General features: G+C 40.4%; 5 protein-coding genes across 7 annotated transcripts; 3 read left to right on the top strand and 2 right to left on the bottom strand.

The window, feature by feature from the left end:
• The first annotated feature begins 227 nt into the window (after window positions 1-227).
• On the top strand, window positions 228-1,142 carry LOC145446485 (peptidyl-prolyl cis-trans isomerase-like 3). Its single transcript, XM_080324790.1, has one exon. The coding sequence runs from the start codon at window positions 285-287 to the stop codon at window positions 777-779; it is 495 nt and encodes a 164-aa protein (XP_080180916.1). The 5' UTR covers window positions 228-284; the 3' UTR covers window positions 780-1,142.
• LOC145446484 (tRNA-uridine aminocarboxypropyltransferase 2-like) lies at window positions 1,023-2,653 on the top strand. Its single transcript, XM_080324789.1, has 4 exons — window positions 1,023-1,161; window positions 1,229-1,613; window positions 1,714-1,839; window positions 1,902-2,653. Exons 1-4 carry the CDS (start codon window positions 1,091-1,093, stop codon window positions 1,968-1,970), a joined length of 651 nt encoding a protein of 216 aa, XP_080180915.1. The 5' UTR covers window positions 1,023-1,090; the 3' UTR covers window positions 1,971-2,653.
• LOC145446482 (ribosome biogenesis protein NSA2 homolog) lies at window positions 2,010-4,835 on the bottom strand. The gene is made up of 8 exons (XM_080324786.1): window positions 4,390-4,835; window positions 4,259-4,326; window positions 4,071-4,197; window positions 3,846-3,986; window positions 3,696-3,780; window positions 3,540-3,634; window positions 2,422-2,614; window positions 2,010-2,336 (listed from the first exon to the last, which is right to left on the bottom strand). Exons 1-8 carry the CDS (start codon window positions 4,390-4,392, stop codon window positions 2,269-2,271), a joined length of 780 nt encoding a protein of 259 aa, XP_080180912.1. The 5' UTR covers window positions 4,393-4,835; the 3' UTR covers window positions 2,010-2,268.
• A 1,360-nt stretch (window positions 4,836-6,195) lies between these two features.
• LOC145446478 (tRNA pseudouridine(38/39) synthase-like) lies at window positions 6,196-10,391 on the top strand. Of its 2 annotated transcripts, none has more exons than XM_080324780.1 (2): window positions 6,196-6,357; window positions 8,572-10,391. In XM_080324780.1, exons 1-2 carry the CDS (start codon window positions 6,350-6,352, stop codon window positions 10,019-10,021), a joined length of 1,458 nt encoding a protein of 485 aa, XP_080180906.1. In that variant the 5' UTR covers window positions 6,196-6,349; the 3' UTR covers window positions 10,022-10,391. The 2 variants fall into 2 exon arrangements, with proteins under 2 accessions (XP_080180906.1, XP_080180905.1); XM_080324779.1 differs by lacking the exon at window positions 6,196-6,357 and having other exon boundaries at window positions 7,852-10,022; window positions 10,097-10,391.
• On the bottom strand, window positions 9,865-13,433 carry LOC145446481 (leucine-rich repeat-containing protein 61-like). 2 transcript variants are annotated; one of them, XM_080324784.1, is made up of 6 exons: window positions 12,927-13,433; window positions 12,287-12,532; window positions 11,384-11,596; window positions 11,255-11,323; window positions 10,881-10,943; window positions 9,865-10,249 (listed from the first exon to the last, which is right to left on the bottom strand). In XM_080324784.1, exons 1-6 carry the CDS (start codon window positions 12,946-12,948, stop codon window positions 10,062-10,064), a joined length of 801 nt encoding a protein of 266 aa, XP_080180910.1. In that variant the 5' UTR covers window positions 12,949-13,433; the 3' UTR covers window positions 9,865-10,061. The 2 variants fall into 2 exon arrangements, with proteins under 2 accessions (XP_080180910.1, XP_080180911.1); XM_080324785.1 differs by lacking the exon at window positions 10,881-10,943 and having other exon boundaries at window positions 12,927-13,416.
• Between the last annotated feature and the right edge of the window lie 3,799 nt (window positions 13,434-17,232).

The raw sequence follows: 17,232 nt of genomic DNA, 5'->3' as shown, positions 1-17,232 counted from the left end.
ACTGCGACGGTAGACAAAAGAACGGAACATCAAACGATTTATGGCCCGCACGTATATCGAGGTATCGTCAAAATATAAGATTATGATTACATCATGGAAAACTGTATTGAACTGATAAAAATTGCTAATATACCGAACCAAACATCGTCAATAAATATATTTGCCGACAGAGACAATTTATACACACCCTAGTTTAGACACAGCACCGCGCACACCGTCTTCTTTTGGTTCGAGTATAGAATGTATTCTATAGTTTGAGTCTCGATTTGTGACTGGAGTACGGTATGTCGGTTACACTGCACACCGATCTCGGTGCTATAAAGTTAGAGTTATACTGCGAGCAAGCTCCGAAGTCTTGTGAAAATTTTCTCGCACTATGTGCTAGCAACTACTACGATAACTGCCTCTTCCACAGAAATATCAAGGGATTTATGGTCCAGACGGGAGATCCATCAGGCACCGGGAAAGGCGGGAAGAGCATATGGAATCGAAAGTACGAGGATGAAATTTCAGAAACTCTGAAACATAACAGCCGCGGTGTAGTATCAATGGCAAATAGTGGCCCTAATACCAACGGGTCGCAATTTTTTATCACATACGGAAAGCAACCACATTTGGATCTGAAGTATACGATAATCGGCAGAGTTATTGATGGCGTTGATGTTCTGGATGACCTCGAAAAACTGCCCGTTGAAGAACGCACTTATCGGCCTCTGACTGATGTGAGATTGCAACGCGCCACAATACATGCAAATCCTATTGCGGATTCCGCAGCCTGACAGGTCAACATGTGCAGAGATCCTTTGTGGAATAAATGAACTATACTTCAGGACATAGGATGCTATGTTCATCATGACCTACTATGGATATTACTATTATATTATTGTTGTCAGCCTAGCAGGATCTGCCGCTGCGTTTGATTGCAAAGCTGTAAACCTATGATCATTAGAAAATGTTTTTTCCAAGATTTAACATATTCAATCTAATGTTTCCATATTGTTAGCTGAAACTGGATCTCAATTACTTGCATACATAACCTCAGAAAAGTAGATTCTGGGAAGCATGCTAGTACGATAAAAACTTGAAATAAATGGATGATTTGCCGTTATTTGACGACGAAGCGCTCGCATCTTCTCGCAGAACGATATGTCCTCGTTGCAAGTCAGTAATAATGCCATAGTAGCCTACCGTTTAATCCAAGTGAACTTGCAGCTCAATTGTTACACAGGAGACCGGACAAGGTTTGCCTTTGTGTATGGCTTCCAGAGATTCCTTTACAATTGAAGAAGTTCAGATTTATCATCCTGCAGCACCCGGATGAGCAGGATAGACCAATGAGAACGGTGACTATTCTCGAGTCGAGTCTTGTCAAAGAATCGTGTATTATATATAGAGGACGGCGCTTCAGTAACCGCAAATATCAGAAGCTTCACGAAATGATCGCGGATGAAAAGACGGTAGTTTTATATCCGTCCAAGGATGCACTGTGCCTAGAGCATGCCGATTGGCTTGTAGAATCTGGAGATTTCTACAATTGTATATTAATTGATGGTACGTGGAAGCAAGCAAGGGAAATGTACCAACAAAACGAATTCTTATGCAATCTCACAAAGGTACCAGTGATACATTTATATTGCTGCCGCCAACATTTTTAATAATCTATTGTAAGTATCACCTCATCCAGATTCTACTACCTACTGCCAACATTTTTAGGTGTCCATTGAAAATATCAGCTCGTCCTATCTCATTCGAAAGCAGCCATCTGCAAACTGTATAAGCACTCTCGAGGCTGCCGCTAGAGTGATTGCGGTCTGGGAACGGAAACCTGAGCTTTCTAAGGTATTCGAGCGTGTCTAGAAGAGTAACAAGATGAAGAATGGAAACAATTTTAATTGTTACAGAGAATGCTTCTTGCCCTGGAAGAGATGTGCAATATACAGCTAGACCATGGTGACCAAATCCACAAATAGCGTGGACCCAGTTCCACAGGACTTCGATCAGCAGCCAACTACTATTCGCACGAGTTTATTGCCATATGATATGTAAAGGAATCATTTTACAAAATTCATCCATTTATTGGCAGCAATCTGCAATTTTTCTTGCAACATCATGGTAACCAACTACTGATTGCTACTCAATTCTCGGAAGAATCGTAAGCAAATCAATCCTGGAAATGGTATTCTCCTTGTGGACTGCGATCTCAACATAGCCCACACCAAAATAACTCCCAATTGAAGCATGTTTGTCAGAGCCGCCATCAGGATGGAATCAAACTAACAATACTGCATTGATACACCCATCATTTTCTGGATTGTTTGTGACTTGGGCATATTTACCTGCAAAGTAAGCAAAACAATGTTCAAAACTGGACACATGTAATGTCAATGTGTATATTATACTGCAACAATTTCAAGTGCTCACCCCATATTACTTTTCCACCTTGCGTTACGAGTCCCAGTTCGCTGATGTTCACTTCAATCACGGTACCTTTTGTTATCACCCCCAGAGATGTGTACATTGGTGAGGATGGATTCTTTTTCACGCCAATCATAGGCAAGCAGAAGGTGGCTTTTAGTTCGGGGTGCGTCACGTGAGCTTTCTTGAATCTCAGTGCCTGTGAACAAATAAAAATTGTTTTTTTGCGGAGTTGTAACCGAGTCATTTCATTTCACCACTGAGCAATGGGTCGAGTCATAGTGTATACTGTTAAGAACCAGTCAGGTTCAACTCATTACTGTGGAACTCTTGGGTGATATCGAAGGCCTCTGATTCATAATATACCCGTTTTTCTCGCTAAGACAGTTCACGGGTCTATTTTACAACTGTCGGACCTGATATACGAGACTTGAATATCGTCAGTCATTTAGAATGTGCCGAGTAAATACACAAATTGATTCGAGTCATATTGAATCAGCAATAAATTGCAACTCGAGTCAAATCATTACAACCGTCATTATGTTACTGTGACTATTGAGCATATTAGCCAAAATTGCTAGATTGCCCAAAGAAACGTTGCACACCAAATTTGGCTGCATTCCAAGTAGAACATATGTAATTATAAAAAAAATTGAAAACTTTTTTTCCAATTTCACTGGCGAACCAATGAAATTGCTATGTTGTCTTACAAAGAACTATGCAAAACAAATTTGACTCAATTCCAGCTCGTAGAAGTGAAGTTTTTCCGAGTTTTTCAATAATAATAATTCCAAGATTACAAACATTAAATACCATATTTTCATTTTTTTCAAATTCACAATTTTCAATTATTATAACTTTGCTTCTACCACTTGGAATCGAGACAAATTTGTTGTGCGTCGTTCTAGTAGACTACTTGACAACTCTATGAAGGGCAGTAACATTTGAATTTTTTTTGTCAATTTTTTTGAGGAAATTAGAAATTTTTCAAACCTGATAGCTTCACTGCTAGCCCGAATGGAGTCAAATTTAGTGTGCAACGTTTTTTAGCGAACAATTTTAGCTAATAGCCGTGAAAATCTGAATAAAAAAACACTGATGAGCATGTATAAAATGCTACGAACCATTGGTCGAATAAATCGTTCGTATTTAGGTGGTTTCCTTGTGAAATCCTCAGGAACATAGCACACTTTGGTACACATTCTCTTCCACGCTTTCTCTGTATAAAATTAAAAACGCTGTCACAAGACTTGCCCATGCTCGGGAAGATCTTGACTAACTTTTTCTCTTTCCAGTGGTTATTGTTCGGAATACATCGGCATCACTCTGTGCTTTGACTTTTGGAATTGGAACTGACCATTTTCCCTATATCATGATGAAGTTGTGCTGTGTTGTCATTTCATTCGAATGAATCAATCGTCAATACTTACAGCTTTTTCTTTCCTCTTCTGTTTGATCATGTTTGAAAGAATTTTCCCCCTCGTTTGATTTTCTCTGTCCAATAAATAAGCGGGAACCGCACCCTCCGGAGTTTTGTCGTCATTTTGTTTTGTGTCACGCTTCTCGTGCATCTGGCAGCAAATTCAACGGTTTAATGTTATTCAGTAAAATTCTCCATGTTAATAGTTCTATCGTTGTCTTTGATGTAATCTCACCTTCAGCGTCTTCTTCATTTGTATTTTCTCATTGCGCCTCTTTTTGTTGTACAGCTTGGCCTTCAATCCAATCATTTTTTTGGCTTTGTGTGCCCTTGTGTGAGCCTCTCTTCCTTCACGCTTACGTCTGTTCATTTCAGTGGTGAGAAATTATTTCTCGAGATATTAATATTTAACGTTTTACTCACTTTCGTTCATGGTAATCGAGTCTATATCCGTGCCTCTTGCGATGCAGTTCTATGTGGTCGTTTTGAGGCTGAAATGTTCAGTAGAGGATAAATATCACGATTATGACACACAAATGAACCTACGGCATTACCATTTTGGTTTTTTGTCCTGGTTATAGCGACGTTATCGGAAGACGTGGGCAGGGCCCTTTGAGTTGATGGAGACTTTATCCTGTACTGATTTTTCAGATATTTTCTATTATACACACGCTGTTATCGACTGTGCAGTAGATCAGTCATTTCATTTAATTAATCGGTTCATATCACAACTAAAGGGAATCGGCATGCGTAGCTGCGACATTTACTCAAGCAAAACTGGGTTGATTCTCGCCTGTTGTAGCAAAAACATCAGGTTGATTTGGGATTCTCCCCTGTTTCGCCCATCAAAATAAGTGGAGATGAAGACCCGGTTGAAGAAGTATAGTATACAAAAAGCATCTAAAGAACCAGTGCATTCGGCACTACCAATTAAATACCTACCGTATTATTCTCATGATATGAAAGCATCAATTTTTATTGTCAATAAATTCGAAAATGGATGTTTCACTGAATATAAACATGAATTATGATATTCAGCACTCACTATGTACAGTGTAAGAGTTCGATGTCGCCAAACGCCGAATTCACTGGTAAGCGAAAAGACACTTAAAGATTAAGATCGCCCACTGTGAAGTCTGTCATCATACATTCAGTTCAGTTCAACGTAAATACGAGTGGATTGGGAAATGCACGAATGCTGGCACGTATCGAGTTGAGTGAACATAATCTGCCCGGCTACATTGTGTTGCTAATACGGTAATATCACACAAAAATAGACTTACGAGCGACGAATAAATATACTGCCAATTACGCCAAAATTCTACATCGACAGACACGCTTTACGAAGCAATGAGTTATGCCATTACGAGACGTTCAAGGCACTGAGCCGTGGCCAGACGCGAATAAGTTTACCGGATTTGTCCGGAATCAATTGAATCGCCTAACCATAGCCTTTATAAAGTAGGCTTACCATACGTCCTCTTTTAAGAGGATTTGTCCTCTTTTTTGAGATTTTGTCCTCTTTTTTGAAAATTTAGGTCAGATTTAGAGGAAATTGCGAGTGATATGCCGCAAATTAGCGCAGAAGTGAAGCTCCGGTGGGTATTTCGGAGGGAAAAGCGGTGATTTTAGCTCTGAGCGAAAAGAAGACCTTTTTTTTTAGTCATCCACCTGGCAATGTGGAGAGAAAAACGTTATTTTGAGCTCTGATGACCTTTTTTTTTTTTTTTTCTAGTCAACCGATCACGAAGTGGGAAAAATTTACCGGTTTTTGAGAATTCTTCTCCAGTTTTGCATGTCTGAAATTTCTGAAAAAGTGTCCTCTTTTTACATTTCCAAAATATGGTAAGCCTAAAGGCTATGGCCTAACTCATCCTCTCGTTACTATAAAATGGAATCGAGATAACAAAAAGCATCAACTAAGAATAGATATGCACACCCCGCAGGAAATTACTGTTGTGAAAATTCTCGAATAATGGAAGGCCTTGGTACGAGTTGGAGAATATGATTAGATTCAATATATTGCTAATATGCTCATCATTTCCATACACCACACGACTGAGATACAATATAGAAAGGATGGTGTCAAAACGACTTGGAGTAGTTTTCGAAATCAGACACCCACCTGGCCCAGGCGATGTAAAAATGGAAGCATGTACACTGAATGAAAAGTAGAAGAAGATTATATAAAAAGGCAAGTGACAAAAAAAGGGGCAAGTTTCGGAAGCCAAAATACGCCAAGAACTCGCATTAACGATTCCAGGGCGGTAAAATCATAAAATAGGCCTTGTCTTACGTGTTCTCGTTGAATAGTCATTGTCAGTGATCCCACCCCTCGCATCATGCGACGCGGTCGCGGTAAAGCTTCAGAGAGAAAACTCAGTGCTCAAAACACGTGAAGACTGATGAACTATTGCAGAGGGGCGCCGTTGTCGTTATCGGATCATTACCGATGTGATTACAGATGACAACTCATTTTACGCAGTTCAACTTGGTACAACAGTCTCATAAAGAATGATACGGTATAGGAGAATCATCACTTTACTTTTACTTACGGAATAAGTGTCATACTTTGTGAAAATGAGTGGAGTGTGGAGATTCCGATCAAACCTCTTGTCATGATTTGTATTTCTATATCTGTTTTGATTGATGTCACACCACACACACCAAAATGAAGCATCCGCTATGTCATATATAGGCTACATCAAATTGAATTTATCTGAAATGCAAACTGAAAATCACCGTTTTGCTGCATTGCGAGGGGATGATGATGGATCAGTTTTTTTACCACTTAACCAGCCCATTAATGAGTAAGGATCTGCAATATCTTGTTCTAGAGCAGTCAGCAATGGTTCCCAATCTTTTTCGACTAGCAGCCCTTTTATGAGAATGCATGACATATATTCCGTGTTGCGGTGTTGGAAACCCGGTATGGTTAGCGCAATATATTTGATGTGCCAATAAGACAGTTCTCAGCATCACACCTGTGTGTAGTCAGTAAAATCTTTGGTGTGCACGAGACACCGATTCCATATTGGCATATATTTTTGGATCCGAGAAAGAGGACTTATAAACCGTAAACCGGGGTAAATTTGGACTTAAGGGTAACTTTGGACACTAAGCAGTAAAAGATTTAAATGGTTATTGATGAAAAAGGGTTGCCGCTGGATGTCCAATTCTTTTTCATGAGGCAACAGTACTACAAGTACCGTAGTCTCTATAAAAGTTGGATTCATTTCACTACCAGATAAACTTGACCCAACATCGATAAATTAATGGAGGGGGTGAATTCCGTCAAAATTGATGGCCAATAAACTTCTTACAGCCAAACATAGATAGCATGTGATTCATAGATTCAAAACTTGGCAGCAGATACCTCTAAGTAGTCTTAATCCATGGCCAAAATCTCAGTGGGCTCACCCTTAGATCAATACAAGAAAATGTGATGTCCAAAGTTACCCCGTCAAATTTTATCAGAACGGGGCAACTTTGGACAGTGAAAAATGTGGTATTTAGAGCTCTGGAAAGTGGCTGCTTCATCTGTGTCAAAGGGTATCGTCAACTATATTCCTTATGACCTGCCTGATGGCTTCTTAAAATGGAATGAGAAGGTTAATAAATTAAAAAATATGAAAAAATGGGTAGGCAATGAGCTGAGAGATTATAATCGGGTGTAAGCTACTTGAAAAACTTATCACATACTCCTAAAGGTGCGCCTGCTGAATATGGGATATTGTAAATTACGACAAATATATCCATCAGAGGACATAGGAAAGGGAAAATATATCTTTTCTAGAACAGTAATATATTCGAAATCGGCAATAAATCACGCTAACATACTTAATGTTTGCTGTCGATTGCTGACACTGCCAGTGGGATACCCCATTGTCACCATACGTTATTATAAGTACCAATTGGTGACGGCATGAGGGAAAATTGAGTAAAGGGATGAATAAGGGGGCATTAGCCTTCATAAACTAGTAGTAAACTACCTAATTTTTTTTTTTTTGGGGGGGGGGGGATTAGGTAAAAATCATGCAATAGGCCAGACATATACTATTTTGTTTCAGTTGTAGTCACTGCTCTCATCAACTCTTACCAAATAAGCCTCATTTACGAGGTTTCATAAACAATAGAGGGTAAAGGCATACATAAAACTATATTGTCCAAAGTTACCCCACATGCAGGGGTAACTTTGGACACGGATAACTTACAAAAATAAGGTACTTATTTATGACCATGAAGATTTTGGATTAGTTAATTCTAATCTTTGCTCCATGACTCCAAAAAAAAACACAAAACTTGCCTCCCCTACACCCTAGCATTTCCAAGATACAAAGCGGAATTGTTGAGAATTGTCCAATGTTACCCCGGTTTACGGAACTGGAAGTTTATACAGCCAACTGTGATCTCTGGTAAATTGACTTTTTTTAGTCAACTTTCGCAGCAGTTACAGAATAGCCCGTTTTCTACATGTATTTTGTGCCAGTTGATTCAATATATCTGACAGGACGTTCTAACATTACCACCCCCTGCCCCCATGTTTCTCAAAATTTTCCAATGCGGGGCGATTATCGCCCATGTTGGCAATCACTGTTCTAGGAATTTTCAGACTGAATTTATTCTGCTTGTAGTCCCATGAAATTTGCCTTATGATCCACATTTTTGATCTCTGCTCATGGGATTTTTTTTTACTCAGACTGCTTTGTTATGATTAGAGCTACATCATTTTTCAGAATAAATCCATCTCGTCGTCTGTCGATTCCACAAATATCCAAGTCCACCAAGATGGACGATACCAAACCGATAGATGATCAGACGCGCGACGAATTGATCGCAACAGTGGGGCGATTACAACAAAAATGCACGGCATTAAAAGCAGAATCATCCAAGTATGAAGCGATGGCTCAAAAATTTTTGAGGGCATCTTCCGCAAAGAAAAGAAAGCTCAAAATATTTGACCCGGAAACCACTCATCAGAGGCGGATCGCTTTGAAAGTGTCGTATTTTGGTTGGGATTACGATGGCTTGCAAGACAACGCGGGGTTGAGCGACTCGATAGAGAAAATACTTTTCCTCGCCTTGCGACATACCAAATTACTTGTGGCAGATCCGGACGATTTGACATATTCAAAATGTGGACGGACTGATAAAGGAGTCAGTGCCTTTTCTCAAGTTTTCTGCATGAAATTACGGAGCAGAATTCATGTAAAGGATGAGAACAGTCTGAACGAACAAGGCAATGGGAGCGTAAACCCATCAGATGACATCACAAATCATATGACTGTAGACACCACTGATAATGATGTGGCTCCAATAAATGCAGACTCTACTCTAACAGAGTTTGACTATTGTCAAGTTCTAAATAGAGTACTTCCTCGTGAAATCCGAGTACTCGCATGGTCTTATGTCAATGACCCAGAATTCAGCGCCAGACATAACTGCGTCGGACGTATTTACAAATATTTCTTCCCTCGAGGCACGCTAGACATTTCTGCCATGAACGTGGCAGCTAAGAAATTAACAGGAACGCACGATTTTAGAAACTTCTGTAAAATCAATGTACGGGAGAGGCTTGTGTACGTTCGGGAGCTTAGAGACTTGAGAATAGATCCTTATATTACTCAAGGTTCAGGTGATGATGGTGAATACCAAATGTGCGTGGCGACGATAACCGGGACTGGTTTTTTGTATCATCAAGTTCGCTATATGATGAGTATATTATTTTTGATTGGTCAGGGCCTGGAAACAGACGACATCATTGATGATATGCTTGACGTAGAGAAGACACCAAGGCGACCACAATATGGATTAACAGCGGAGTACCCTCTCGCTTTGTACGACTGTAAATTTGACACTTTGGAATGGAATTTGAGTGCAGAAGCCCAAATTAGGATACAAGAGGACTTGCAGAAGATTTGGTTGAGTTTAGCTGTGAAAACGTCAATAGCGCGATCGATGATGACAAAGTTTTCTGACGATATGAAATTACGGACTGACGATTCTGAAGGTCACAAAGATGCGGACGGTAATATAAGCCGGTTTTTAATGTTCGAAAAATGGTCTAGAAAACAATATCGAAAAATACTGACAAGACAAACAGCGAATAGTCTGGAGGAGAAAATATCTCATTTGGAAAATAAACGCAAACGAAAACATGAAAGTGCGGAAGAAACGAGTGAATGAGGTAAAATTGTGGCCCAGTAGTAAGGATACCGGGAAATTTTCATTTCTTTAGTGCTTCGATATTTCCTTTTGCAGCTTCGTTCGTCTTCTTACATGAATCAACGGTTTCCCTAAACTCGGTGATTGCATACTCCTCCTTTTCGCAATGTGACGGTAGTGAAAAGTATCCTGGCTGCAACCATGCGCTGGGAATTGGATACTCGCCAACTGGTCCAAACGTTCTTTCATCTGACAGAGAGGACCATATCTTGACTTGTGAAATGGCAAGACCTATTGCCTTGGGTATTGACTAGTAACTTGCAACATTATGGTACATGACTGATCCACTTGACTTACACTTCGATCTAGAATAAATTATTTTTCAAGACTTCTGCAGTTTTCATTTTTACCAGAGTGCCAGCATTGTGTGTCAGTGAGCTAGATATGTCACTGGTGACTTTGTAAAAATGTTTCGGTACATATCTTGGGGGTAAAAGCCATTCCTCATATCGTCGCGATGGAGTCAAAATAGCTTTTGTCCAGTTTTCAAATTCTGAAGGTCTCAAAATGACTAAAATGGATATGAGCTACTTCGATTCCACCACGACGATATGCTTAAGCATAATGTTTTTCCACAACAGTACGGATTCGAAGTCATCTATTTTGAGAGAGAGTCCATATGAATATCTACGAAACCAAACGCCTTGAATCATGAATACAGTTCTATGATTACGCTACATCAGAACTGTTAGATAAAACGGTTAAGTTCAACACACAGTACACACGCCTTTAAGAATTAGGAACATCGCATTGGTTATTGAGAAATCACCAACTAACCACCACGGATGAGGTTGCTACTATTTCACGCTTAAAACCTTACCCGCAACCGAATCTGAGCATTTGTCACATGGACAGAATTCATCATGCTCAACGATTCGCAAATCTGCAAGAGCAAACATCAAGGTGTTACAAGATAGGTAAGGTCCGTGGACACTGGACACATGAGCATTCGGCATGCGACACATGAGCAATGAGCATGTGTGTTAAATTACAGGTTAGGGTTGGGTTTAGGATATATACGAGGGCTATGTTTTGGGTTAGGGCGAGTTGTAGCAACATGATGAAGTGACGCATGCTGAAGTGTCCCATGCTGAACTGTCGTTTTCCATTGTGTCGCATTCTTATAATGTCGGGAAACCGATAGGTAGATCTCTGACTCCAGGGATGAGATATCTGTGATAAGATATAACTTACTTTTGATTTGTTCGTCAAGCTCTGTGCAAATCTTTGATAGCTGACTGCCAAACCCTTCAAGTCGCATGCCTAAATGTATGATCTGCTCATAGTTTGATATTAGGCCTATCTAATTAAAGTAATTCTTACCGTCTAATGTCGTTAATTGGGGAAGCATCACTTTCATCTTGTCATCGTACGACAAGTCATGGCATATGGGATTACTAAGCTGCTTGATAGAATCATATAGTCGCAATTTTTGTAAATGTTCCAAACTTTGTAGACACTTCAGTCGTTCAAAACTTCCGATCAAGTTTCCCGCCAAATTCAGTTCACAAAGGTTTTCAAGGCCTCCCAGCGAATCTAAAAAGATGGGTATTTGACTCGTAATTTTTTCGAGGCCAATTTGTATTCAAGGCTTTCGTTATAGTATTTTAGCTTGACATAACCAGAGTTTATTACGTGCACTACAGACTCGGGTGGTTGGAGTTGTATATTCCCTTCATTTCTATTTCAACAACTATTGAAACCAAACAGCGAATTTTTTTTCAAGTTTTGTGGCGATATATTTGTGTCACTCCTTTATGTGAAGCTGACGCAGAGGTGGTCCAAGTAGTCACCGTCGGTAGTCAAGTAGAAGTAGCAATATACAAGTAAAAAAGTATTCTAAGCTTTGTTTTGCCTAAAAACAAAACTGTCAATAGTAGTAGTTTGAAATCAACCCATTTCAAGCGTAATTACTTGAAATACTTTGAAAGTTACTGACCATCAGCTCTGCAGAGCAGCTAGACGATGAAGCCCCTATATCACAATAGCGAAATGTAATTACAGAAATCGAATTTACCATCAGTAATTCTGCATTGGCCTGAATTGGGATTTTAAAACATTCACTTGCAAAAGAATGTGATGTATCGTCTCTAGCTTGTCTTCATAATACTTTTTTACCACCATATGCATAGTTTTATCCAAGATATCATTACTTGTAAAAGATTGATCACTTCTTGGACCACTTATAAAAATACAGCAGTGTAGACTGTATAATACCGATAATACCTATGTTCGTGATCCTGTTTGCAGAGAGGTTCAGGTACGTCAACGCTTTGAGGTTTTTTAGTGAATTGAGTGTTGAAAGGTGGTTTTGACGAAGATCCAATCGGATTAAACTGGTGCACAATTCCAGTGTCTGTATGTTGTTGATTCCGGTATTCGCCAGGTTCAGAAACAGAACACTTTCGATATCGAATTCTCCAGACACTGCCAGGATTTTTGACTGCGATAGGCAGTCGGATTCTTTGGTTTCTGAATAAAAACAACGCCGTAACTTACAGTATATAGCAAGATGTGTGCTCACCTCAGTCGCAATCTGAGCATGCCGGGAATATACCTGGACCGATAATCTCAGTGCTGACGAGGTGTTAACCAGCCTTAGCTCGGGTGTTCCTATTGTTCACAACAATTGAAATCTCGAGTGTGATATATTTGTTTTTTTTTTGTGTGTGTGTGGAGGGGGGGGGGGTGGTTCTAGTGGGTGGATCAGCTTTCATTAATATTTATTGAGACCGACGTGCAGCCCAGTAAGTGCTCCTATATCTCTTGTACGGGTATAGCACTGTCCATGTCAATATTCATCTATTTGGACTGACTTATTATGTACTAGGTGTTCTATTACGGGTAATAAATCTGAGATATTTACCGAAATTTCCTGCGGAGGACATATCCGGATTTTAACGGCGGCGTTCGAGTCTGTGATGGATCAAGCGCCACCGAAAATGATAGAAAAGAGTGGAACTTGTGAAATAGACCACCGGAATATGCCAACGGTTCCACCGAAGACGATGGACACTGGCGACTAACGTAGTCATCGGACCACTGTTGTTGTTGTCCTAATGATTCGACATCGGTCAGTTTGCACCACTGAGTCACGTCTACATTCTCCGTAGATGGTAATATGTAATAATACCGTATGGTGAAATTGATAGACCAACCTTAGTCGTTTCGGCATCCGATTCATTATACTGCATTGGCCATTTTTAAGATTGTGCAAATGAAAGTAGTGGAATCACTTACCTAACGGTGGAACAATTTATCCAAGAGTTGAAGAGAGAGAGAGAGTGAGTGAGAAAATTTCTTAAATGAACGAGCGAAAAAACGTGCAAACAAACCGTACAAAACAATGCGTATTTACTCGCTCAGTGCTCGTGCCAGTGACATGATCGATGATCATGACGATCCCCAGGACACGAAACAATAGACGATTTCCAGCGCTCTGGCGCCAGTAGTGTATGACTGGCCAAGATTAGAACCAGCCACATTTTGCTCCCCTGACGGTTATTCGCCGGCGTTTCTGAATACCACGCCATTGGAATGTAAGGAAGCCGCGTATATATAAGGTGATTTAATATTAGTTTATGCTAATATCTTGTAAGAAGTTCAGCTTGGAACTGTAAAGAACGTAGTTCTTGGCTTCTTATTGTCGCGAACAGATGCATGGCTATACCGGTGTAGCCTATGCATATTCAACAGTTTTTACGTTTGTGGACATTGAAACGTTTTCACTGAAATTCACTTGATCTGGAAATAATAGATTATTAGCAATGTTCCCTCTAAGCTTCGCACGTGCGCAGTGCTTACACGGTCTCTGCGCACAGAAAATTCAAGTTGCGCACAAAAAATCTAAAGTAAGGACCATTTTTTTTTGTCGTTACGCACTGTTGTCCAAGGCTCTGCGCAGTAAGTTGGTGAGTGTGCGCAGACTCGTCAAAAATTAGAGGGAATATTGATTATTAGGCTACAAAATGTAGAATACATGGATTTCAGTATTCTCATTTTCTCAGACACAGTACCGGTACATATTAATTTACTGTGTTCTTTTATTGGCATTAATGCTGCATGAAACTTATTTGGACATGATAGCCTATCTTGATGTAGCATACCCAAAACGGCATAGGCCTAACAATATTGACTCCTATATGCTCATTCAATCTTTAGTTTGCAAAGATGAAGACATACATGATTGCAGCCAAGTGCCTAACAGTCAGCATTCAATGAAGCTCCATCGCATCGCAAGGCATCTCATTTTAGTAGTGAAACTATCGAATGTAAACAGTCTCTCAAGACTCTCCCGTTACAATAACAGCTGAATCCATCGACAATGGCGAACTCGAACTGAAGGACGTACATTTCACGACATTTTGATCTTACTGGTCTAATAATTGATTTTCGAGCGTAAAATTGACCTGACGAACACTCTGATGAACCCAGGGGATGCTCGAAAACCCCAGATCTGGGTGGAAAAACCCAGGGGTGGCCTGTCTCACGAGCTGAAACAGCTTCGGCGATGGTAGCAGCATTTAATCGAGACAGAATCAGCTGATATGAACAGGTGGGGTATCTTGGCTTGCATGCGATGGCGCGGATACTACCTAGGCTTACCATATTTCTGAAATCAAAAGAGAGGACACTTTTTCAGAAATTTGCAACTTGCAAAACCGGAGTAGAATTCTCATCTTTTCCGCCCATAGCTCAAAAAACCCCTTTTTCTCTCCACATTGCCAGGTGGATGACTAAAAAATGCCAGGTGGATGACTAAAAAAAAAAAAAGGTCATCTTTTCGCTCAGAGCTAAATTCACCGTTTTTCACTCCGAAATACCCGCCGGAGTTTCACTTCTGCGCTAATATACGGCATATCACTCTCAATTTGCTCTTAATCTGCCTAAATTTTCAAAAAAGAGGACAAAATCTCAAAAAAGAGGACAAACGGGCGTCCTCCGAGGACACTTTCAAAAAAGAGGACAAATTAATCCTCCTAAAAGAGGACGTATGGTAAGCCTAATACTACCAAGACTGAGAGTCTTAAAAAACCACTTAGGGATTCCCACAAGATTAAGAGATCTCTTTCAGGTAGTACTGTTATGCAAACTGTTGTCAGGTAACGTACGCAGCTCATACTGTAGAATAAAATGATATTCATGATCCCGATATTCTTTGTTGTATTTGTATTCCTTCAATAAAATACTAGTTCTTTTGTGGTAACTATGTGTGACTTATTTCGTCTCGATGTTGCCTTGAGACTGGTATTGAGTTGGCGAACCTTGCTGTACAAACTGGTTGGATCTGTCTCTATGAGTAAATAGAAAAATATCCACGTCAACACACAATCTGTCAGAGATTCTCTTCACTCGGTGTTGCTCGACTGAAATCTTTTGCCACGGAAATTTTGATGGGACAGAGCGATCACGTATTCTGTCTGCAGCAATGCGTTACCCTGATGTTATTATCGTGGAATTGTCTTCCATATACTTTTGTATTCCGATAGCTCTGGTAATGTAAATCACTGACTGAGACAAGCCTGATATCACAATCGTGGAAATGTCTTTCACAGACTTATATTCTCTGAGCGATCTAGAAATGTAAATCACAAACTACAGACATATTGACAATTTATTGCTTCGTCAAAAATAAACAAATTTGACTGGAAATCATGAAATCACATGTAAAGGTCTTATACTACTCGTCGCAACTATTGCAGTGCACTCATTTTTACAGAGGATATAGCTCAGTGGAGGTAACAGAAGAAGAAACACAAATAGGAGTCGAGGCAATAATAATATGCAGATTGTCATAATAATATGATGTTTATGATAGAAGTAGATGGAAATAAATGTTATAAATAACAAGTTTCTCACAAATATGCCAGTGTTACACAAACCTTAAATAAAATCCTTTCCACAGTAACCTCTCCTATGTTCCAATGTAATACAATCTTTATTTATAGCTTCTTGTCCTTTGCGATGGAAGCTACCGGTACCTATCACCATTCTCTCATTACTGCATAATGCACATAGGGACGCAACAATGAAGGTGTGAGACACCATTCGGCTTCGTTTTTACATGCTATATGCAGGCACTGGCACATATAGATCTACAACTACGTTACGCCCCTTCAAAAGTGATGGAGTATCAAAACCTCCGATCCGACAGCTGGCCAGCCTTTCGTGACAATGGCGCCACCCATGCGCAGCCAGTGGAAATCGTCCATAGTAACACAAGTTAAATTATGGTTAGTGAAGTGTGAACTCGAAAAAATATCTGGCAATTCGGGCCCCGTGGATATACTCAGATATCGCAGATATCGCAGATATCGCAGATATCACTACTGTGGATATACTCAGATATCGCAGATATCGCAGATATCACTGTGGATATACTCAGATATCGCAGATATCACAAAAAACAGCAGACATAAAGGTCAAATAAAGGTCACACGTTGTTTGAAACGTTCCAGGGCGCAGATATCACGTCTGAATCATGTCTGGGTCCATTCAGTGCGCAGATATCAGGTCCGCGCCATATCTGAGGGTATTTGCTGCGCAGATATCAGCTCCGAAGCATGTCCGGATCAAAATAGTGCGCAGATATCAGCTCCGGAGCATGTCCGGATATATATAGAGCGCGGATACCAGGTCCGGGCCATACCTGGGTTATTTTGATGCACAGATCTCGGCTCCAGATCATGTACAGTTGAAAATAGTGCGCAGATATCAGGTCGTCACCATATCTGGGGGTACTTGCTGCGCAGATATCAGCTCCGAAGCATGTCCGGATCACAATAGTGCGCAGATATCCGCTCCGGAGCATGTCCGGATCACAATAGTGCGCAGATATCCGTTCCGGAGCATGTCCGGATAGATATAGAACGCGTATACCAGGTCTGGGTCATACCTGGGTTATTTTGATGCGCAGATCTCGGCTCCAGAGCATGTCAAGTTGAAAATAGTGCGCAGATATCAGGTCCGCACCCTATCTGAAGGTATTTGCTGCGCAGATATCAGCTCCGGAGCATGTCCTGATATATAGAGCGCGGATACAAGGTCCGGGCCATACGTGGGTTATTTTGATGCGCAGATCTCGGTTCCAGATCATGTCCAGTCGAAAATAGTGCGCAGATATCAGGTCCGCGCCATATCTGAAGGTATTTGCTGCGCAGATATCAGCTCCG

The sequence above is a fragment of the Botryllus schlosseri genome, chromosome 9 (assembly GCF_051294905.1).
Source record: "Botryllus schlosseri isolate E-star chromosome 9, Bs_hap1, whole genome shotgun sequence".
In the NCBI taxonomy this organism is placed as follows: Eukaryota; Metazoa; Chordata; class Ascidiacea; order Stolidobranchia; family Styelidae; genus Botryllus; species Botryllus schlosseri.
Note: the sequence above shows the minus strand (reverse complement) of the source record. Positions and strands in the feature narration are given on the sequence as shown.